General features: G+C 27.8%; 3 protein-coding genes and 1 long non-coding RNA gene across 7 annotated transcripts in view; 1 reads left to right on the top strand and 3 right to left on the bottom strand.

Annotated features, from left to right (window-relative positions):
- Positions 1-1,614: 1,614 nt before the first annotated feature.
- LOC143901205 (uncharacterized) lies at positions 1,615-6,326 on the bottom strand. Of its 3 annotated transcripts, XM_077413291.1 has the most exons (10): positions 6,308-6,326; positions 5,722-5,841; positions 4,866-4,933; positions 4,632-4,749; positions 3,836-4,100; positions 3,193-3,306; positions 3,030-3,120; positions 2,207-2,355; positions 1,903-2,035; positions 1,615-1,814 (listed from the first exon to the last, which is right to left on the bottom strand). In XM_077413291.1, the coding sequence occupies exons 4-10, from the start codon at positions 4,735-4,737 to the stop codon at positions 1,767-1,769; spliced, it is 906 nt and encodes a 301-aa protein (XP_077269417.1). In that variant the 5' UTR covers positions 4,738-4,749; positions 4,866-4,933; positions 5,722-5,841; positions 6,308-6,326; the 3' UTR covers positions 1,615-1,766. The 3 variants fall into 3 exon arrangements, with proteins under 3 accessions (XP_077269417.1, XP_077269418.1, XP_077269419.1); XM_077413292.1 differs by lacking the exons at positions 4,866-4,933; positions 5,722-5,841; positions 6,308-6,326 and having other exon boundaries at positions 4,632-4,846; XM_077413293.1 differs by lacking the exons at positions 4,632-4,749; positions 4,866-4,933; positions 5,722-5,841; positions 6,308-6,326 and having other exon boundaries at positions 3,836-4,588.
- On the bottom strand, positions 6,305-12,154 carry LOC143901203 (uncharacterized). Its single transcript, XM_077413286.1, has 9 exons — positions 11,503-12,154; positions 10,920-11,042; positions 10,608-10,725; positions 9,677-9,938; positions 9,025-9,138; positions 8,862-8,952; positions 8,090-8,238; positions 7,780-7,912; positions 6,305-7,688 (listed from the first exon to the last, which is right to left on the bottom strand). Exons 1-9 carry the CDS (start codon positions 11,668-11,670, stop codon positions 7,635-7,637), a joined length of 1,212 nt encoding a protein of 403 aa, XP_077269412.1. The 5' UTR covers positions 11,671-12,154; the 3' UTR covers positions 6,305-7,634.
- A 547-nt stretch (positions 12,155-12,701) lies between these two features.
- LOC143901202 (uncharacterized) lies at positions 12,702-19,011 on the bottom strand. 2 transcript variants are annotated; one of them, XM_077413284.1, is made up of 9 exons: positions 18,727-19,011; positions 18,145-18,264; positions 17,829-17,964; positions 16,920-17,178; positions 14,237-14,350; positions 14,076-14,166; positions 13,291-13,439; positions 12,985-13,117; positions 12,702-12,896 (listed from the first exon to the last, which is right to left on the bottom strand). In XM_077413284.1, exons 1-9 carry the CDS (start codon positions 18,892-18,894, stop codon positions 12,849-12,851), a joined length of 1,218 nt encoding a protein of 405 aa, XP_077269410.1. In that variant the 5' UTR covers positions 18,895-19,011; the 3' UTR covers positions 12,702-12,848. The 2 variants fall into 2 exon arrangements, with proteins under 2 accessions (XP_077269410.1, XP_077269411.1); XM_077413285.1 differs by having other exon boundaries at positions 12,703-12,896; positions 17,829-17,946.
- Positions 19,012-19,183: 172 nt separating this feature from the next.
- Positions 19,184-25,162, top strand: part of LOC143901207 (uncharacterized) — a 13,325-nt gene continuing 7,346 nt past the window's right edge. The window contains exon 1 of the long non-coding RNA XR_013258016.1: positions 19,184-19,273. This is a non-coding gene — a long non-coding RNA (uncharacterized LOC143901207). The remainder of the gene's footprint in view (positions 19,274-25,162) is intronic.

The following is a 25,162-nucleotide window of genomic DNA, read 5'->3' as shown; positions in this document are numbered from 1 at the left end:
CAGCACCCTATACAATTATTTATACCTATATTTATGATAACATTATAAAATATATATTATAATAATTATAATATTATAATTTTAATTCATAATTATATAATTATAATTATTAAAAAAAAGAAAACATTTTGGATGAAGACCTTAAGAGCACTTACAACTATTTGTTAGAAAAACGATTCCAGAATAAGGAAGATACAGATCCTATTGTATTTATCTATATGTATTCACTAAATCCCACCACTGATCTATTCAACGAAAATCGACACTGTTTTTAAATAGCAAGATTAGTTTTATAACGTTAATATGGTTGATGTAATCGTTACGTTGATAAAAATTTTATAGTCGCGATGCAAGAATACAAAGTGCCTTATTCTTAAATAACACGTCTTTGAAAAGTGCCACAGTAAGTTATTACATTTGAAAATATCGATTCACGACATTAAGTACCTCGAAAATTCCGCTCATAGTGACTAAGAATTTTAGATATTAAATAATAAAGATATTCCGTATTTTGTCTATGAATAAAATAAAGTATATGTCTCTTTTTGATAATAAAGACAAAATATATCAATCTTGCAACATATAATTGATAAATCTTATTGTTAGTGTAAGACAAATACGGGATATTTTTTTAAAAAACTTATGTACTTTAAATTATTGTAAATATATTTTTATAATATTATATATACATATATATACTTTTTGTACATCAATTTCGTTATGCGACGAGCGTGCCAACATAGCATTATCTTATCTATAATTAAGCTCAGTAAGATGTAGTATACATCGCCGTACAGTGTGATAAAAAAGAGAGAAATGAAGTCCATAAATAATCATTAGTTTAAAAATGATAAAAATAACAAGACTTTGGATGCAAAAATCGGATTAATCTTAATAAAGGTCTGTAAGAAGCCAATAATAAAAAAGAAACTGTAGATAAAATTTAGAGATAAGTACAACTAACAAAGAATGAAGATGAATATAAACATGAGGGTATATGCGCGTATTTCTAAAGTCTTTCGTCAATTATATATTTTGGAAACTTCAGAGAACAAATATTATAACACACAGTTATCTTTAACATGTAACAATTTTGGAAGTATTTTAAATGCCTATAATAAATATTGAAATACAATGACAAAGGCGATAAATAATGAAGGATGAACGTTTAGAACTCGAAATGATGATAAAAACACCAATATATGCACCTAATGCTGTTTTTGTTATACAAATGGTTTTTATATAAACTTTATTGAATTATGGTCATAAAAATGTGAATTATTTTGTGAATATTATATATATTTACTACATATTATATGCTAATAAAACATGTATGATAGCCTATTGGGAGGAAGATACTAGAATGGAGTCTTATAAAAGTGCCTATTGCATTTGCAAAATTGTTAATTATTTCGAGAATAAATCATATCAAATCCAAAATCATGATTTGTTTATTACAATATCCTTTGCGCTTACTCACATATACGAAAAACACATACTTAGTACATTGTATTGATTAAAGTAACATTATTTCTAGAAATGATAATGTTGATGAAAGAGTATAAATCATTTTATACATATGTTAAAATTTACAACGCAATAAATAAATAGACATTTATAATTGACAACAAAATAATTTTTATTTTATAATTTATTCTCTTTACAATAATGTAATTAGAAATTATGGTACATAAAGTATATTATTTTTTGTTAATTCTACATTATAATAATGTATGTTAATTGAAACGTACCTCTCTCCGTTATTATCACACAGAATACATGACAATAAAAAAAGACAAAGACGCGTTTGCTAGCTATAACAAAAGATAATAATTTTGTTTCGTTATCTCAAGGTATAATACATTCAATATATTACGACATATAAAATATTGTATGTTATACCGAAGCAAAACACGGTAAGGACGCTACAAACAATCCACCAACATTCAGACCAAAAGACTTGTTGCCTCTTAGCAATAGAAATAATATGAAGTTTTGTATGTATAGAGGAGTTATGTACCACTGACCTTTGTATCTACATATATAATAATAATATAAAGATCTAACAATTTGAGGAAGAAAGATACATATGATGACTTTTACAGCATACGTATATTTACTTTATGTATTATATTAACTTCTACCTTCGATAGCAGAGTTTGTGAAATAATATCTGTATAATGTAATAAACTATGATATTTCTTACGCAGTGGCAAATATGAGATCATAGTGATCTGTAATTTCTTGTCCGATGAAGTTGGATAAGAACATGTATGTAATACAAACACCTGATGACACAAGAGTTATTGGAAGTTCCTCAGTATTATATGTGGATGATGATAAAATCTGAAAAAGCTAATGTACGAGTTTTAGTGCAAAAATCAACATCTAGATCACAATTTGAATTAGATTCTTTACAATCTATTACAAAATTACTATAGAAATTTTAACTACAACTTATCGTTTAGATTGTAACTATTTTTATAAATTAACGAATCCTTCTATTAATTGCAAGTTTAACTTACAGTTATACGATATTTCTTATTGCTATTGTATTACATTGTAATGACAAATTCTTTTAATCAATTTAATATCAGTTGTCTTTTTTCAATGAATAATATTTAAAAAATTTAATAAGTAGTAATAAAAAATCTAATTAAAATGCCAAGGCTGCTGTGTTTATAACTAATCTAAATTAGCAACGTTTTATGAATTAAATGTCTGGCATAATCCGATTTTTGTCATAAAATATTTTTTACATTTAGTATTTAAAATTCGGATCATTAAAAAAACCTGGATTGGGATTTAAAATTTAGATTCAAAAGATAGCCGCACCGAATGCTATACCGAATAACATAAAAAAATTTAAATTGAAAAACTTTTTCTACAAACTTCAAACTAAAATTTTTAATTTGTTAAAATTATATTACTGAAAATATGCAATTGAGATTATTAATATAAATTATAAAACAACACAGGAATGTTACACAATCCATTAAATGTGAATTTACAAGCGAAACTAAACTTACTCGAAAAGTATTGAGGCTCAAAGTAATTACTCCGAACGCTATTAAAAACATGAAAGACATCTCAAATCTAGATATTAGATAGTCGGAAAACCTTTAAAAAAATATGTGCGTGATTTGATATTGCATATGTATTATAGAAATATTAAAGAATATAAATACCAACATCATTGCTATCCGATGAATATGTACACCGTAAATGAGGCGTTTGCAAACTAAACTCTTGTTTTTTAGTTTAATACTTGATACATAAATGTCTATTGCATTTTTGATACGGTAACTGTAAATAATTTAGCTATTATAAATGTATAAGAACTTAAGAAAGTTACTATAGGTATAACAATGTTAGGCGAATAATAATTCCGAGATTGAATAGTTGTAATTTTTAAACGTGCTTATACATGTATGTATTAACGTAGTTCTCTACGAGTTAGAAACATTTGTCATTATATCACACGATGAGAAAGCTAAAAATTAATTTATTAATGTGAGAAAATTCGAAAATATCTGTCTCCTCGAGAGTCTTCATTTCATATTATTAAAAGTTTCTTTTTCAAAATAGCTGAAATAATTATATGAACATTTTATTGTACGCCACTGTACATGTAGAGTGTCTAACAAGTAACTGATTAACCGAAAGGTGCGATGGTAAGTTGAGACGACTTCGCCGCGGTCTCCCCTATATACTTTTTAATCTAATATATTTTTCAATGTAAACTTTTGATTTTAAAATGTTCAGATATAAAAAATTAAGTTTTTTTTTAATTTTAACTTTTTGATTATTTTAATATTTATTGCTTTTACCTTACCTAGCAATTTCAAACATTCCGCAGGCATGGTAAAGGAATGCAAAAAGCATTGATCCTGTTGCTACTAATACGGTTAATCCTATACATAAAGCTAAATTTGTATGGAATAGTAATACGTAGTAATGTTTTTCTTGATCGATCAAATACTCAGTTGAGGTTTGTATTAGGCGATATGATTGAGACTTGTTTGCAGATAAAAAAATGCCGATAAAATTTGGCCATAATTGGGGGATAGTAATAAAAGATGCCAAGAAAAGAAGACATACTAAACATTATAAAGATTTACAATTAGTCATATAACTTATAGTTTGTTAACAATAACTAAAATTTAAAATTTATATCAAGATAGGTACTATATACGCAGTATTTGATCTATGTGATTCTTTTTCCCGCAATTCAAATATATATCTGATAGCTTTTCAAATGCAGATTCTCCCTTTTACATTATCTTTTATTTAATTTTCTTAACAATTATTAAATTTTGCTTCTTATTTAAACTAAATAATAAATATATAACTTATAAATTTAACATTTATTGCTGTAGTCGAAAGCATTTGAGAAAGAAAAAATATAGAATAAAATATTTTTATTTTGAGAATTGCTTCATTCTTGCTGTTTTCATTATTTTACCTTTTGATATTTTTAAATTTAAATGAAAATTATGACGCTATGCCAAATTAAAAATATTTCTTATGTTATAGAAACTTTAAACTTATTATATATATATATATATATATATATATATATAATACATTTTAGATATAAAATAAATAAAAGATAAAAGATATTGTTTTACTTGTAAATGTAATCGTATAACGTTTTGCGATGCCCCCATATCTGTTCATAATGGCAATTTCGTTATTGTCCTTTATATCATCATAAGCACACTGAAGTTGCTCCATTAAATTTTTTACCTGTTTGTTTAACAAATTCTTATGTTATTTTTGTATCTCTTAAGGCTTCTGCACACAAAACGTGCAGAAACGCTTGCCGTGTAAACAAGAAGCGACGCGGTAGCTAATTAACATACCGTTTTTCCTTAAGAACCAGAAGTTTATTGGTTATACATCGCTTCTTGCCGCGCGGCAAGCGTTTGTGCTGCAGTGATTAGTAAAAATTAAAAAAATTATAATGTCTGTAAAATTATAAATATTTATTCAAACAAGTATAATAAAAAAGGGTGCAAATTACAAACTTGCACATTGCTTCCTCATTATTACAGGAAGCTTATTTTATTTAATGTATAAATTTAATATATATGAGGAAGCTTTTATTTTATTTAATGTATAATTAATAGTATTTATTTTTTTGGCTTCCTCATAGAGGAAGCTTTGTGACTGTGAGCAAAGGGTTCTACTTGCACACTTAAAAACTATAAAGAAGCCCGATATCTCAATATTTGCGGAAGTTAGAGCAAATTTACTGAAATTTCTATAACTCCAGAACTAATCAACCAAATTTTAACGAATTATATATGAAATAAGGGTAGAAAAGACTGAAAAATATAATAAAATTAGAAATAGATCGATATCTCCAAATTTGCGGAAATTAAAGCACAAACAACATTTCTGCAAATTCAAAATTTTATTAAAAAAGAACCCCTTGATTATATTAGCAATTTTTATTAATTCTATTATATTCTTCAGTTTTTTTTCTACCCCTATTTCATATCGTTAAGATTTGGTTGATTAGTTCTGGAGTTATAGAAATGTCGGTAAATTTGGCACATACACACACATATACACACACATACATACATACAGACCTTTTTAAAACTGAAATTTTTCGACGTTTTAGAACATTCTGAACACATTCAGATAAACAAAAAAAAATTTTTTTTTTACGAAAACAAAGCTTTCTCTATGAGGAAGCAATAATCAACTCACTGTGTTACCGTTAACGTAAAACGAGTTGTATTGTATTACTAAGCAACTGATACTAGAAGACAAAGCAAAAATCTTTATAATGTGGTCTGTAGTACATTTTGTAGTTACAAATGCTGTAAACTGTAATCAATAATTTTCTGAAGAAGTTAGAAACATACATATTTTTATCTCTTATCAAAATAATCTATGTATATTCTGCCTAATCATACGATGTAAAAATGTTTGATTTATTGGAGCCAAACGCTTGAAACAATTCGCGCTGCTTTCTATCTGTTTTCTATTTGCCGATAATTGACCATTCTACTTTGTTTAATAATGTAAAATGTAAAACAATAATTTATAATTATTTGATAGTGTCTCATATATTTAACAATCTATTTAGAATTATTAATATTATTGAAAAAACGTAGATTTGATTACTCGTTAACATCTTTGTAGCTTAATTTAGAGGAATTTTAGATACTCAATTATTTGTCACTCAATCTATGTTTTTATTAAAGAAACATCTCCAAATTAGTCGAAGAAAATATCGAGAGAATGTCCTCTGTATATTAAATAAAATAATACAATCAGAATATCAACATACCTGAAATATAATAAACGTTACAATAATACTAATGCAACAAAATGAGTGTAGTCGGGCAAGTTTCGATTTTTGGTAAGGCCATAAACCAACGCTCAGCAAAAGAGTTCGGTTGAGACTGAAATATTTATCCACGACACTGATCATCTCTCTGCTAGCATCAGAGTACATATAATGAAAATAAAAGAATCGAAGGTTTGCTTATCCCCACTCTATTTGGTTAATCTATTAAATATTTATATCTATATTTCCTACGTCTTTTCCTCTAGCAAAAATATTAACGTTCTACAATTTGAGATAATTCCGTAATTTAATGTAATTGCGTAAAAGGTATGAAATACCTTCGTGAAATTGAAACAATTGCACAATTTAACACTATATGCGGTCGCGGTCGCCGATTAAGTAATCGATTCAATGGCGACAGAAATTCGACAGATGTTTCTTTCTCATAGAATATAATCCACGAGAGAAGTTTTGAAGTGAAAGTTACGCAAGCGCAGTAACCGTTTCTTACTTGCCGGTGGCGTATTCATCTTCGATCTTTCAACAGGTGAAGTCGTAAGTTACTTTTAAAATTCTTCAGAATAACAAAGTTTTAAAAATATTATATCTACTATAAATTTACCTGCAAAGCATGTAATATCATTTCTCGCAAAATAAATCATTTTGCTTTTATGAACTTTCCTATTATCCAGTATCTTTCTTACTTTCGATTAAAAATTAAAAGATACTTTAGAATACAAAGATGTATGTATCTAAAAACTTATAAGCAAGAAAGAATTTTGTAATAACAACTATATAAAAAAAAATGTAAGTACATAAATTAAAAGTAAAACAAAATCCCCACTAGGCGTTGCATGTATGATAGCCTTTTGGGAGGAAGATACTATAAAACGAAGTCGTATAGAAGTGCCTATGCATTTGAAAAATTGTTAATTATTTTGAGAATAAATCATATTAAAATCAAAATCATGATTTTTTATTACGATATTTTTTGCGCTTACTCGCATACATATAAAAAACACATATTTAGTACATTGTATTGATTAAAGTAACATAATTATTTCTTGAAATGATAATGTTGATAAAAAAATTAATCATTTTGTAGCTAAAATTTATAACGCAAAAAATAAATAGACAGTTATGATTACCAACAAAATAATTTTTATTTTATAATTTATTCTCTTTACAAAAATGTAAATAGAAATTATGGTACACATATTTATTTGTATATTATATTTATCGAGTTTAACCAAACATAAAATTTTTGTTTGTTTGTTAATTCTACATTATATAATAATCTATACTAATTGACACGTACCTCTCTCCGTTATTGTTGCATAGAATAGATGACAATAAAATAAGACAAGGATGCGTTTGCTAGCTATAAAAAACATTAATTTTGTTTCTTAATAATTATCTTAAAGTATAACACATTCAACATATTATAACATATAAAATATTTTATGTTATACCGAAGCAAAACACGGTAAGGACGCTACAAACAATCCCCCGACATTCAGACCAAAAGACTTGTTGCCTTTTAACAATAGAAATTGTATCAATTTTTGTATGTAAACAGGAGTTATGTACCACTGAGCTTCGTACCTACATATATAATAATAATATAAAGATCTAACAATTTGAGGAAGAAAGATACTTATAAAGACTTTTACGGCATATGTACATTTGCTGTATGTATTGTATTAACTTTCACCTTCGATACTATAAGAGTTTATATAAAACAATATCTGTATAATGTAATAAACTACCGATATTTCTTACGCAGTGGCAAATATGAGATCATAGTGATCTGTAATTTCTTGTCCGATAAAGTTGGCTAAGAACATGTATATAAAACAAACACTTGTTGACACAAGAGTTATTGGAAGTTCCTCAGTATTATATGTGGACGATGATAAAATCTGAAAAAGCTAACGTACGAGTTTTAGTGCTAAAATCAATTTTTAAATCACAATTTGAATTAGATTCTTTACAATCTATTACAAAATTAGTAGATACAGAAATTTTTAACTACAACTTAACGTCTAAATTGTAACTGTTTTTATAAATAAACGAATCTTTCTATTAATGGTAAGTTCGAACTATAGTTATACAGTGTATCTCATTGCTATTGTGTTACATTGTAACGACAACTTCTTTGATCAATTTAGTATCAACTGTTTTCTTTAATAAATAATAATATTAAAAAAATTTAATAAATAAAAAAAAATTAAAATAAAATATTTATGCCAAGACTGTAGTGTTTATAATTAATCTAAATTAGCAATGTTAAATGTCTACCATAATCGATCCGATTCATAAAATATTTTTTCATGACCAAATTTTAAATACATTTAATTTTTTGAAATTCAAATTATTAAAAAATTCGGACATGGATTTAAAATTCAGATAATTCAAAAGATAGCTACCGAATATTTATTATACTAATCCGAATATACCATCAATATAGGTACCCATAACATTAAAAAAAACCACACAGGAATGTTATACAATTCATTAAATGTGAATTTGTAACAAGCGAAACGAAACTTACTTGAAAAGTATTAAGGCTCAAAGTAATTACTCCGAACGCTATTAAAAACATGAAAGATATTTCAAATCTAGATATTAGATATTCGGAAAACCTTTAAAAAAATGTGTGCGTGTAAATTGATATTGCATGTATTATACAGATATTATAGAATATAAATACCAACATCATTGCTTTCCGATGAATATGTACACCGTAAATGAAGCCTTTGCAAACTAAACTCTTGTTCTTTGGTTTAATACTTGATATATAAATGTCTATTGCATTCTTGACACGGTAACTGTAAATAATTTAACTACTATAATTGTATGAGAGTTTAACAACATTATTATATAACAATGTTAGGCGCGCAATAAATCCGAGATTGAATAGTTACAATTTTTAAACGAGCTTATATACGTATATGTATTAACGTTATTATTAAGTTCTCAAGTCAGAACCATTCGTCTTATTACACGATGGGAAGACTAAAAATTATTATTAATGGGATCGAGAAAAGTCGAAAATAAAATATCTGTTTTCCTTATCAAATCATATATTATTATTATTAAAAGTTCCGATTTCAAAATTGCTGCAATAACAGTATGGATATTTTATTGTGTGCCACTGTACATATGTGTTATGCATATTAAAATTTTATTATTTTAATAAGCCGATTCTATTTTTAAAAAATTTTTTATATTAAGCATGTTGACATATAGTATGTATACTGTTTAATGTATATTTCTCCATGTAAACTTTTGGTTTTAATATTTTCAGATAACGAAATTTTTTCTTAATGTTAAATTTTTTATTATTTTAATATTTATTGCTTTTACCTAGCAATTTTAAACATTCCGCAGGCATGCCATGCGAATGCCAGGAGCATTGCTCCTGTTGCTACTACTACGGTTAATCCCATATTTAAAGCTAAATTTATGTGGAGCAGCAACAGGTAGAAATATTTTTCTTGATCAATAAAATACTCAGTTGAGACTTGTAGACGATATGATCGAGACTTGTTTGCGGATAAAATAATGTTGTCAAAATCTGGCCACAATTGGGTGACAGTAACAATAGATACACTGCAAAAGAGACATACTACAAAAAAAACAACATTATAAAGACTTTGTTATATAAATTGTAGTTTTTTAACAATCTGAAATTTTAAAATTTATATTAGGATAGATACTGTATACATGGTATTTGATATATGATTTCTTTCCCATAATTCAAATATATTTTCAAATGCACATTGTCCCTTTTTCATCATTATCTTTTATTTAACGCTTTTAACAATTATTAAAGTTTGCTTTTTATTTGGGTTATAAGTAATAAATATACATGTATAACTCAAAAATTTAATATTTACAACCGTAGTAAAAAAATGAAATGCTTTTTACACACAATTATTAGATATTGTATTTATTTTATAAGACATTTGATATCTGATAAAATTACATACATTTTATTATAATAAGAATATACAAGTTATTTTATTTTTTAATCACATATAATTATAATTATTGAAACGTATTGGAAAGAAAAAAAATTCACAATAATATATTTAATTTAAAAAATTTTAAGAATTGATTCTTGTTGTTTTCATTTTATTATATACCCCCCCCCCCTTTTAATATACATTTAAATAAATTCAAATAAAAAATAACGCTTTGCTGAATTTAAAATATTTCTTGTTATAAAAATTTCAAACTTTTAGATATATTTTGGATATTTTAGATATAAAATGAATAAAATATATTGTCTTACTTGTAAATGTAATCGTATAACGTTTTGCGATGTCCGCATATCTATCTATGATGGAAATTTCGTTTTTGTCCATTAAATCATCATAAATACACTGAAGTTGCTCTATTAAATTTTTGATCTGTTTGTTTAATAAGTTTTTATGTTATTTTTGTATCTCTTACAGCTCCTGCAGACAAATCGCGGAAGCAACAAGCGTTTCCGCAGCCTGTATGCCGAAGTAATTAGTAAAAATTTAAAATATTATAGAAAAATTATAATATTTATAGAATTATAAACATTTATTTAAACAAATGTAATAAATAATTAACTCACTGTATTACTGTTAACGCAAAACGAGTTGTATTGTATTGCTAAACAAATTATACCAAAAGACAAAGCGAAAATCTTTATAATGTCGTCTGTAGTACATTTGTCTGTAGTTACAAATGTTGTAAACTGTAATCAATAATTTTCTGAAGAAGTTAGAAACATACATATTTTTATCTCTTATCAAAGTAATTTATGTATATTCTGCCTAATCATACGATGTAAAAATGTTTGATTTATTGGAGCCGAACGCTTGAAACAAATCGCGCTGCTTTCTATCTGTTTTCTATCTGCCGATAATTGACCATTCTACTTTTTTTAATATTGTGAAATGTAAAACAATAATTTATAATTATTTGAGTGTCTCATATATTTAACAATCTATTTAGAATTATTAATATTATTAAAAGAACGTAAATTTCATTACTCGTTAACATCTTTGTAGCTTAATTTAGAGGAATTTTAGATACTCAATTATTTGTCACTCAATCTATGTTTTTATTAAAGAAACATCTCTAAATTAGTCGAAAAAAATATCGAGAATGTCCTGTATATTAAATAAAATAATACAATCAGAATATCAACATACCTGAAATATAATAAACGTTACAATAATACTAATGCAACAAAATGAGTGTAGTCGGGCAAGTTTCGATTTTTGGTAAGGCCATAAACCAATTATCAGCAAAAGAGTTCGATTAAGACTGAAATATTTATCCACGACACTGATCATCTCTCTGCTAGCATCAGAGTGCATATAATGAAAATAAAAGAAATGAAGGTTTGCTTATCCCCACTATTTGGTCGATCTATTAAATATTTATATCTATATTTTTGCTACGTCTTTTCCTCTAGCAAAAATATTAACGTTCTACAATTTGAGATAATTTCATAATTTAATGTAATCGCAACGTAAGAGGTACAAAATACCTCCGTGAAATTGAAACACTTGCAATTTAACACTATACCAAGATGCGGTCTCCGTTAAAGTAATCGATTTAATGGCGACAGAAATTCGACAGTTGTTTCTTTCTCATGGAATAATCCACGAGAGAAGTTTTGAAGAGATATAGTTACGCAAGCGCAGTAACCGTTTCTTACTTGCCGGTGGCGTATTCATCTTCGATCTTTCAACGGGTGCAGTCGTAAGTTACTTTTAAAATTCTTCAGAATAACAATGTTTTAAAAATATTATATCTACTATAAATTTACCTGCAAAGCATGTAATATCATTTCTCGCAAAATAAATCATTTTGCTTTTATGCACTTTCCTATATACTATCCAGTATCTTTCTTACTTTTAATTAAATATTAAAAGATATTTTAGAATACAAAGATGTATGTATCTAAAAACTTATAAGCAAGAAAGAATTTTGTAATAACAACTATATAAAAAAAATATAAGTACATAAATGAAAAGTAAAACAAAATCCCCACTAGGCGTTGCATGTATAATAGTCTTTTGGGAGAAAAATACTATAAAACGGAGTCTTATATAGAAGTGCCTATGCATTTGAAAAATTGTTAATTATTTCGAGAATAAATCATATTAAATTCAAAATCATGATTTTTTATTATAATATTCATTGCGCTTACTCGCATACATATAAAAAATATATATTTAGTACATTGTATATTGATTAAAGTAACATCATTATTTCTAGAAATGATAATGTTGATGAAAGAATATAAATCATTTTATATGTTAAAATTTATAATGCAAGAAATAAATAGACATTTATATGACTGACAACAAAATAATTTTTATTTTATAATTTATTGTCTTTACAATAATGTAATTAGAAATTATGGTACACATATTCTCATTTGTATATTATATTTATCGAGTTTAATCGAACATACAATATATTATTTTTTGTTAATTCTACATTATAATAATGTATGTTAATTGAAACGTACCTCTCTCCGTTATTATCACACAGAATACATGACAATAAAAAAAGACAAAGACGCGTTTGCTAGCTATAACAAAAGATAATAATTTTGTTTCGTTATCTCAAGGTATAATACATTCAATATATTACGACATATAAAATATTTTATGTTATACCGAAGCAAAACATGGTAAGGATCCAACAAACAATCCACCAACATTCAGACCAAAAGACTTGTTGCCTCTTAGCAATAGAAATAGTATGAAGTTTTGTATGTATAGAGGAGTTATGTACCACTGAACTTTATATCTACATATATAATAATAATATAAAGATCTAACAATTTGAGGAAGAAAATACTTATGATGACTTTTACAGCATACGTATATTTACTTTATGTATTATATTAACTTCTGCAACCTTCGATAGCAGAGTTTGTAAAACAATATATGAATAATGTAATAAACTACGATATTTCTTACGCAGTGGCAAATATGAGATCATAGTGATCTGTAATTTCTTGTCCGATGAAGTTGGTTAAGAACATGTATATAAAACAAATACCTGTTGATATAAGAGTTATTAGAAATTCCTCAATATTATATGTGGACAATGATAACATCTGAAAAAGCTAATGTACAAGTTTTAGTGCTAAAATCAACTTTTAAATCACAATTTGAATTAGATTCTTTACAAATCTATTACAAAATTACTATAGAAATTTTAACTACAACTTATCGTTTAGATGTAACTATTTTTGTAAATAAACGAATCCATTTATTAATTGCGAGTTTACCTACAGTTATACGATATTTCTTATTGCTATTGTATTATATTGTAATGACAAATTCTTTCAATCAAATTAATATCAGCTGTCTTCTTAATAAATAATATTTAAAAAAAATTTATAAGTAGTAATAAAAAATCTAAATAAAATATTTATGCTAAGGCTACAGTGTTTATAACTAATCTAAATTAGCAACGTTTTTGTAATAAAATGTTTTTTACATTTAGTATTTAAAATTTGGATTATTAAAAGAACCTGGACAGGGATTTAAAATTTAGTTTCAAAAAATAGCTATACCGAATAACATAAAAAAATTTAAATTAAAAAACCTTTTTTACAAACTTCAATCTAAAATTTTTAATTTGTTAAAACTATACTGAAAATATGCGATTGAGATTTATTAATACAAATTATAAAACAACACAGGAATGTTACACAATTCATTAAATGTGAATTTGTAACAAGCGAAACGAAACTTACTCGAAAAGTATTAAGGCTCAAATTAATTACACTGACCACTATTAAAAACATGAAAGATATCTCAAATCTAGATATTAGATAATCGGAAAACCTTTAAAAAAATATGTGTGTGATTTGATATTGCATGTATAATACAGATATTAAAGAATATAAATACCAACATCATTGCTTTCCGATGAATATGTACACCGTAAATGAGGCCTTTGCAAACTAAACTCTTGTTTTTTAGTTTAATACTTGATATATAAATGTCTATTGCATTACTGATACGATAACTGTAAATAATTTAGCTATTATAACTGTATGAGAATTTAAGAAAGTTACTATAGGTATAACAATGTTAGGCAAATAATAATTCCGAGATTGAATAGTTGTAATTTTTAAACGTGCTTATACGTATATGTATTAACGTAGTTCTCTACAAGTCAGAAACATTTGTCATTATATCACACGATAAGAAAGCTAAAAATTAATTTATTAATAGGAGAAAAATCAAAATATCTTTTTGTCTCTCTCTCTCTCTCTCTCTCTCTCTCTCTCTCTCTCTCTCTCTCTCTCTCTCTCTCTCTCTCTCTCTCTCTCTCTCTCTCTCTCTCTCTCTCTCCCCCAGGTAGTTTGTCCATCCCATCGTCCAGAGTTTGTTTTCACCACTATAACGCCAGATATGGTCCATAGACTCATTTCTGAAGGACCTCTTCATTCTTATGCGTCAGGGTCAGACGGCATACCTCTCTACATTTTGCGAATAGCTTGGCCTACAATTTCATCGTGTCTAACTACCTTATTCAACCGTTCATTGGAAACTTCTTCATTTCCATCTCAGTGGAAGCGGGCACTTATCCGTCCTCTCTCTAAGATCCGTATTCCTTCATCTCCGTCTGATACGCGACCAATAGCTAATCTGCCTGAATTGTCTAAAATTCTTGAGAGGATCGTTGCCACGCAGATCATGGACTATTTAATCAAGCATGATCTTATAAATCCAAGACAATCCGCATATCGTCCAAGTCACAGCACTCAGTCGGCACTTCTGCGTGTTAGTGACGACATTAAAAAGGCGATTGACAGTGGGCTGGTAACGATTATGATCCTTTTTGATTTCAGTAAGGCGTTTGACACATTCCCGCATCTTCAACTTCTGATTAAACTGAAAGAGTTAGGTTTTTCTGACCTTGTTCTTATGTGGATCTATTCATACTTAACGGGTCGTTCTCAGGCTGTGATCGATGATGCTGGTAATCTCTCGTCGTGGCTATTTACGTTATGTGGTGTACCTCAGGGCTCTGTGCTGGGTCCACCTTTATTTTCCCTGTACATTAATGATATAAGAAAGGTCTTGTTATATACAGAACACATGATGTTTGCCGATGACATCCAGATTTATCGTGCGTGTCCACCTTCTGACATTCTTCACAATCTTAACTTGATCTCTGTGGACGCTAATGCTATTTTCGATTATGCATCGGCAAACGGTCTGAAACTTAACCCTGCCAAATCTAAGGTTATAATATTTGGCAGTAGTAGAAATGTCAACAACTTTGATTTCAACCTTCTTCCTTCTATAATTGTTAACAACATACAAATACCATTTGTTAGTGAGGTGATAAATCTTGGTGTTTGGTTTGAATCTAATCTCTCTTGGAGGAAGCATGTCATGCATGTTTCGCAAAAAGTTCACTGGGCGTTACACAAGCTGAAATTCAATAAAAACTCTCTCTCTACTGAGCTGAGGATTAAGCTTGTGACGACGTTAATTCTACCCTATTTAGATTATTGTTGCCTAGTCTATCATGGCTTGAGTGATGAACTGAACACCAGATTACAGAGACTAGTGAACTGCTGCATCAGATTCATATATAACTTGCGGCGGGATGAGCATATTACTCAGTATAGGCGTCGCTTGGGATGGATTTTGGTGGAAGACAAAAGGCGGTACTTTCTCGGGTGTCAGATGTACCGGATACTTTATTTGTCTTCACCTTTGTACTTAAGTGAACTTTTCACTCCACTAGACCCATTACTCAGAAGATCTGACCGACTTGCTGCTTTGTCTCCTCAAATCTTTCGTATTCCTCCTCACAGAACGGTCACCTATAGAAATTCCTTCCAACTTTCTTCCATATATTTTTGGCATTCTCTTCCCGATGAAATTACATCTGCATCTTCTCTTGCATTATTCAAAAGCCTTTTTCGTGAGTATTTGCTTTCGTCTGAATCTGAGTAGTGGGTCCTTTGGACTTTTGTTCTTGTGAATTGCTGTATTATTGTATTTTTTCTTTGTAGTTATTTGTTTTTCTTTTCGTAGCGTTATTCTCTTAGTCTTAAGTTGCGTTAATTTTTAAGGCGAGTTAGTTGTAAGTTAGTTTTAAGTGTGTATTGTTTGGGAGAGAGCATGAACATGAACATGTTCTATTTACATGTATTCAATGCATATTGTATTCATTCTTTGCCCTTTAGCTATTGCTTGGGCATAATAAAAATCAATCAATCAATCAATCAATCTCTCTCTCTCTCTCTCTCTCTCTCTCTCTCTCTCTCTCTCTCTCTCTCTCTCTCATTGAGTCTTGATTTCATATTATTAAAAGTTTTTTTTTCAAAATAGCTGAAATAATTATATAGACATTTCATTGTACGCCACTGTACATATACAGTGTCTAACAAGTAACTGATTAACCGAAAGGTGATGGTTGGTAGGGACGACTTCGCCGCGGTCTTCCTTATATATTTCTCAATCTATATTTTTTTATGTAAAATTTTGATTTTAAAATTTTCAGATATAAAAAATTAAGTTTTTTTTTAATTTTAACTTTTTGATTATTTTAATATTTATTGCTTTTACCTTACCTAGCAATTTCAAACATTCCGCAGGCATGGTAAAGAAATGCAAGGAGCATCAATCCTGTTGCTAATAATACGGTTAATCCCATATATAAAGCTAAATTTATGTGGAGCAGCAACAGGTAGTAATATTTTTCTTGATCAATAAAATACTCAGTTGAGACTTGTAGACGATATGATCGAGACTTGTTTGCGGATAAAATAATGTCAAAATCTGGCCACAATTGGGCGACAGTAACAGCAGATATACTGCAACAGAGACATACTACAAAAGAAACAACATTATAAAGACTTAGTTATATAAATTGTAGTTTTTTAACAATCTGAAATTTTAAAATTTATATTAGGGTAGATACTGTATACACACGGTATTTGAGAGATATATGATTTCTTTTCCATATTTCAAATTTATTTTCAAATGCAGATTGTCCCTTCTTCATCATTATCTTTTATTTAATGCTTTTAACAATTATTAAAGTTTGCTTTTTATTTGAGTTATAAGTAATAAAAATACACATGTATAACTTAAAAATTTAATATTTACAACCGTAGTAAAAAAATGAAATGCTTTTTACACACAATTGTTAGATATTGTATTGTATTATAAGACATTTGATATCTGATAAAATTACATACATTTTATTATAATAAGAATATACAAATACTTTTATCTCTTAATCACATAAATATAATTATTGGAAAGAAAAAAATACAGAATAAACTATTTAATTAAAAAAATTTTAAGAATTGATTCTTGCTGTTTTCATTATTATACCTTTTAATATATTTATAAATAAATTTAAATTAAAAATGGCGCTTTGCTGAATTTGAAATATTTCTTATGTTATAAAAATTTCAAACTTTTGGATATAGTTTGGATATAAAACGAATAAAAGATAAAACATATTGTCTTACTTGTCAATGTAATCGTATAACGTTTTGCGATGTCCGCATATCTATCTATGATGGTAATTTCGTTTTTGTCCATTAAATCATCATAAATACACTGAAGTTGCTCCATTAAATATTTTATCTGTTTGTTTAATAAGATCTTATGTTATTTTTGTATCTCTTACAGCTCCTACACACAAATCGCGGAAGCGGCAATAAGCGTTTCCGCAGCCTGTATGCTGAAGCAGAAGCAATTAGTAAAAATTTAAAATAAAAAAATTATAATATTTGTAGAATTATAAAAGTTTATTTAAAAAAATATAATAAATAATTAACTTACTGTATTACTGTTAACGCAAAACGAGTTGTATTTTATTACAAAGGCACTGATACCAGAAGACAAAGCGAAAATCTTTATAATGTGGTCTGTAGTACATTTAGTAGTTATAAATGTTGTAAACTGTAATCAATAATTTTCTGAAGAAGTTAGAAACATACATATTTTTATCTCTTATCAAAGTAATCTATGTATATTCTGCCTAATCATACGATGTAAAAATGTTTGATTTATTGGAGCCAAACGCTTGAAACAATTCGCGCTGCTTTCTATCTGTTTTCTATTTGCCGATAATTGACCATTCTACTTTGTTTAATATTGTAAAATGTAAAACAATAATTTATAATTATTTGATAGTGCCTCATATATTTAACAATCTATTTAGAATTATTAATATTATTGAAAGAACGTAGATTTGATTACTCGTTAACATCTTTGTAGCTTAATTTAGAGGAATTTTAGATACTCAATTATTTGTCACTCAATCTATGTTTTTATTAAAGAAACATCTCCAAATTAGTCGAAGAAAATATCGAGAATGTCCTGTATATTAAATAAAATGATACAATCAGAATATCAACATACCTGAAATATAATTAACGTTACAATAATACTGATGCAACAAAATGAGTGTAGTCGGGCAAGTTTCGATTTTTGGTAAGGCCATAAACCAACACTCAGCAAAAGAGTTCGGTTGAGACTGAAATATTTATCCACGACACTGATCATCTCTCTGCTAGCATCAGAGTACATATAATGAAAATAAAAGAATCGAAGGTTTGCTTATCCCCACTATTTGGTTGATCTATTAAATATTTATATCTATATTTCCTACGTCTTTTTCTCTAGCAAAAATATTAACGTTCTACAATTTGAGATAATTCCGTAATTTAATGTAATTGCGTAAAAGGTATGAAATACCTTCGTGAAATTGAAACAATTGCACAATTTAACACTATATGCGGTCGCCGATTAAGTAATCGATTCAATGGCGACAGAAATTCGACAGATGTTTCTTTCTCATGGAATATAATCCACGAGAGAAGTTTTGAAGTGAAAGTTACGCAAGCGCAGTAACCGTTTCTTACTTGCCGGTGGCGTATTCATCTTCGATCTTTCAACGGGTGCAGTCGTAAGTTACTTTTAAAATTCTTCAGAATAACAATGTTTTAAAAATATTATATCTACTATAAATTTACCTGCAAAGCATGTAATATCATTTCTCGCAAAATAAATCATTTTGTTTTTATGCACTTTCCTATATACTATCCAGTATCTTTCTTACTTTTAATTAAATATTAAAAGATATTTTAGAATACAAAGATATATGTATCTAAAAACTTATAAGCAAGAAAGAATTTTGTAATAACAACTATATAAAAAAAATGTAAGTATAATACATAAATGAAAAGTAAAACAAAATCCCCACTAGGCGTTGCATGCGTATAATAGTCTTTTGGGAAAAAAATACTATAAAACGGAGTCTTATATAGAAGTGCCTATGCATTTGAAAAATTGTTAATTATTTCGAGAATAAATCATATTAAATTCAAAATCATGATTTTTTATTACAATATTCTTTGCGCTTACTCGCATACATATAAAAAATATATATTTAGTACATTGTATATTGATTAAAGTAACATCATTATTTCTAGAAATGATAATGTTGATGAAAGAGTATAAATCATTTTATATGTTAAAATTTATAACGCAAGAAATAAATAAACATTTATATGATTGACAACAAAATAATTTTTATTTTATAATTTATTGTCTTTACAATAATGTAATTAGAAATTATGGTACACATATTCTCATTTGTATATTATATTTATCGAGTTTAATCGAACATAAAATATTTTGTTTGTTGTTAATTCTACATTATATAATAATCTATACTAATTCGACACGTACCTCTCTCCGTTATTATGCCACTAGAATAGATGACAATAAAATAAGACAAAGACGCGTTTGCTAGCTATAACAAAGATAATAATTTTGTTTCGTTCTATCTCAAGGTATAATACATTCAATATTATTACGACATATAAAATATTTATGTTATACCGAAGCAAAACCATGGTAAGGATCCAACAAACAATCCACCCACATTCAGACCAAAGACTTGTTGCCTCTTAGCAATAGAAATAGTATGAAGTTTTGTATGTATAGAGGAGTTATGTACCACTGAACTTTATATCTACATATATATAATAATATAAAGATCTAATAACAATTTGAGGAAGAAAGATATTTATGATGACTTTTACAGCATACGTATATTTACTGTATGTATTATATTAACTACAGTATTGTATTAACTTCCACCTTCGATAGCAAAGTTTGTAAAACAATATATGTATAATGTAATAAACTACGATATTTCTTACGCAGTGGCAAATATGAGATCATAGTGATCTGTAATTTCTTGTCCGATGAAGTTGGCTAAGAACATGTATATAAAACAAATACCTGTTGATATAAGAGTTATTAGAAAGTCCTCAATATTAAATGTGGATGATGATAACATCTGAAAAAGCTAATGTACAAGTTTTAGTGCTAAAATCAACTTTTAAATCACAGTTTGAATTAGATTCTTTACAAATCTATTACAAATATACTATAGAAATTTTAACTACAACTTATCGTTTAGATGTAACTATTTTTGTAAATAAACGATAATCCTTCCTTTTTTTTTTTCCCCTCCCTTTTTCAGTAGGATATTGCAAGGCCGGACTAACAGTTTTTATAAGAATTGTCTTCACGTGATTATTTGTCTGGTGATATATTTGTTAATGACAATTAGTTTCCGTCCAATTCGCCAATATAATATCAGCTGCCTTTTTTTTAATCATTAATAATATACAAAAAAATTCTATAGGCTAGAGTTAATACAAAAATCCTAAATTAAAATATTATGCTAAGGCTCTCACAGCTGTTTATAAACCTAATTATCACTAATAGTCAACGTTTTCTTTGTACACCGAAAAGGTTGTTTTGACATTTTTAGTATTTAAAATATTGTTGGATTATTATACAAGATACTGGACCAGTGGATTTATTAAATTTCTAGTCTGTCTTAAAGCATTAGCCCCTACCTGAATAACATAAAATATATTCTCTTAAATTAAAATAACCCTTTTTTTTACAAAAACCAATCTAATAATTGTTCTAATTTGTTTAATTAACTATACCCCCCTGATACCAAATACTGCGAGTTGAGATTTTCCCATTAAGACAAAGTATTTTAAATATTATAAAACATTCTTAGGATCTGTTTCCCCTTATTTCAAAATTCTACTTGTTAAATGTGTGAATTTGGATACAAGCAAAAACAAAAATTACCTCGATAAAGTATTAAGGATTCACTATTTTTTTTTAATTTCATCATCCGATCTATCATATTTTAAAAAAACATGAAGATATCTGGAAATCTAGTTCAGCATTAGTTATGATCGGTATCAAACCTTTATATTTAAATTAATTATGTGGTCGCCTGATTTGATATCTGCCTTGTATATATACAGCATCATTAAAAGAATCCATTCAAATACACCAACATATTAATTGCCTGTTTCGTGTAATATGTACACCCGTATATAACCTGAGGCCGTGCCAAACTAAATCTTACTTGTTTTAGTCGAATGTACTTCCGATATAGTAAATGTCTATTGATATTTTACTGTTATACGATAAACGTGTAAAATTAATGTAGCTATTATATATTTTCTTGGACTCGACGAATTTAGGAAAGTTACCCCCTCAGTTAGTTCCGGTTTTTTATCCTTTACACCACCCCCCCATGTTCAGGCGAATAATACATAAGAGATTTTTTGAAACTTTTTAGTTGTAATTTGTGTTTGTTTAAACGTGCTCTCAGACGCTATATGGTATTAACGTATTGTTCTCTACACCATTTTTTGTCTTATGATAACATTGTCGTTATACTCTTACATCGAATAGAATCATGCCTAAAATATTTGTTAACTGTTATTAATGTTTAGGAGAAAAATGTACAATAAATCCTTTATTTTTTTGATCTCTGTCATCTCTGTTCTCTCGCTCTCTATCTCTCTGCTCTTTTTCCTCTCTCTCTTTGTTATTTACTCTCCTCCTTCTATCTAGTATCTCTCTGCTCCTTTCTGTCTCATTGAGTTCTTGATTCATATATTGTGTAAATACCGTTTTTTGTTTCTAAAATATGCTGCTTGAAATTGATTAGTCTATAGAAATTTCTGATTTGTACGCCACTGTACATATTTACAGTGTCTAAAAGTAATGATTAACGGATTTAAGGTGTTTAAAGGGTGATTTGATGGTTGTTATGGGACGATGACGTGGTCTCCCCTATATTCGTAGTTCTTCATCTTTTATATCGTTTTATGGTAAACTTTTGAGTTTTTAAAATTCTTCAGATATAAAAATTTATTTAATTTAAGTTTTTTTTGATTTAATTACTTTTTGATATTTTAATTATTTGTGATTGCTTTTACCCTTACCTTAGCAATTTTGTTTCAAACATTTTCCGAAGGCATTTTGTTTGTAAGTTGAATGCTAGGTAGTATTTGTCCTGTTTGCTATAAAATACCGGTTAATCCCATTATAGAAAGCTAAATAGTTATGTGTTTGTAGAGCGCGCTTATACTTTAATGGTAGTAATATTGTCTTGATCATTATAAACATACTCAGTTTTTGAGACTTGTTTGTAGACATATGTTTACTCTGAGACTTGTGTTTGCGTGATACAAATTTAATGTCAAAAACTTTCCGGACTACCAACCTTGCCGGCCGACTTAGTAACATACAATATACTTGCACAACAGAGAATACTACACAAAGAACAAACATTTTTATGAAAGATCCATAGTTTAATATTATATTGTAGTTGTAAAACAATCTGAAATTTTAAAATTTTATATCTGATCGGGATTGCATACCTTGGACTACTACCACGGTATCGGAGAGGTACTTATATATTGATTTCTTTTCCATATTTCAAATTCTATTTTCAAATGCAGATTGTCCCCCCTTTCTTTCATCATTCATTCTGTTCTTTAAGGCGTTTTTAACAGTATTAACGTTTGATTGTATTGGAGTTAGAAGTAATAAACGACACATGGATACTTATAAATATTCCCGACCAGAAGTGTACAAATTTGGTAGTGAAAAAAAAATGAATGCTTGTTACGCACAAATTGTTTAGATATTGTATTGATTTTATAAGACATTTTTGATTATTGATAAAATTACATTAAATTATTATAATGAAAAATTATACAAATAATGTTATCTCGTAATCACATAAATATATTATGGAAAGAAAAATAAATACACGAATAAACTATTAATTATAAAAAGTGTAAGAATTGATTCTTTGCTTCGCTTTTCATATTTCACTCTTTTAATATATTTTATTAAATATAAGTTACCAATGTAAAAATGGTCGCTTTTTGCTGAATTTGAAATATTTCTTATGTTATGATATAAATTTCAAACTTTGGGACTCCCTTTTTGTAGTTTAGATTAAAACGAATAAAAATGAAAATTAATATTGTTCCTAAGTTGTATTGATATTATATGTAATCGTTTATAACCACTTGTGGTTTTGCATGTCTGCATACTTTCACCTCTATGATGGAAATCTGCGTTTGTTGTCCATTAAATTCATCACTTAAATACACTGAAGTGCTCCATTAAATTTTTTATCTGGTTAATAAGCTCATGTTATTTTTGTAGTCTCTTACAGCTCCTAATACACAACATCGCTGGATTAGCGGCAGGTGGTTCCGCCAGCCTGGCTCTGATTTGACCCAGCAGAAACAAGTACGTAATAAGTTAAATATACACAAATATAATCTTGGGTAGAATAAAAAGTTTTTTATTTTAAAAATTATGATACATTTTAAAATAATTTAATTACGGTATTAATGTGTAACGCAAAACGAGTTTTTGTTTTTTATTATACCCCAGCTTGGACAGATACCAGAAGAATGAAGCGCAAAATCTTTATTAATGTTCGGTCTGTTAGTAAATCTTAGTATTCGTAAAATGTTGTACAAATGGAATCAATAATTTCTGAACGAATGTTAGAAACCTACATACGTTTTATCCCCTCACTTATCAAACGTTAATCTTATGTGTATAGTCTGCCCCTAATCATACGACGGGAAAAATGGTTTTGATTTAATGGAGCCCCAAACGCTTGAATACAATTCGCTTTGATGCCCCCCTTTCTGATCTGTTTTAGATCTTTGTTATTCGTTTTTTTTACCGACGAAGGGACCCAGTATGATGTGTGTTTGAATATTGTAAAATGTAAAACATCAATACATTCTATATATTTATTGATAGTGTGCCTCTATAACGTGACCAATCTATTTAGATTTATTAATATATGTAAAGTATTATCGTGTATTTGAATACCTACTTGTTAAAATCTTTGTAGTTAATTTAAGAATTTTAGATACTCAATGATGTTTGTACTACAATTAGTTTTTTAGTAAGACAACCAGTTCTCCAAATTTATCCGTCGAAGACCCCAGATAATATCGAGATATGTCCTGTATATGACATAAAATTGACTGAAAATATGAATATTCAATTTACATGTCCTGAATCTAAGCACGTTACTATATTACTACTAATGCAAAACAACTGAGTGTGTTAATCGGGCAAGTTTCGATTTTTGGTAAATGGCCATACACCCAACGCTTCATGCAAAAATATGTTACGGTTGAGACTGAAATATTTATCCACGTGTATAACTGATTCATATCTCTTGTAGCATCAGTTAGTTAATCAATATTTAATGAAAATTTAAAAGAATCGAAGGTTTTTTTGTATTTATCCACAATCTACTGTTGTGGTGATGACTTAAATATTGTTATTATCTTATTATTCAAACTGTTTCTTTTCACCTATACACACAAATATTACACATCTTATTCAATTTATAGATAATCTGTTCACATTCTTAATTCGTCATTTGGTAGACGGTATGCACTACCATTCGTGATCA

This window comes from Temnothorax americanus, unplaced genomic scaffold (genome assembly GCF_048541705.1).
Source record: "Temnothorax americanus isolate GAGA-0224 unplaced genomic scaffold, ASM4854170v1 Scaffold32, whole genome shotgun sequence".
NCBI classification, from domain to species: Eukaryota; Metazoa; Arthropoda; class Insecta; order Hymenoptera; family Formicidae; genus Temnothorax; species Temnothorax americanus.
Note: the sequence above shows the minus strand (reverse complement) of the source record. Positions and strands in the feature narration are given on the sequence as shown.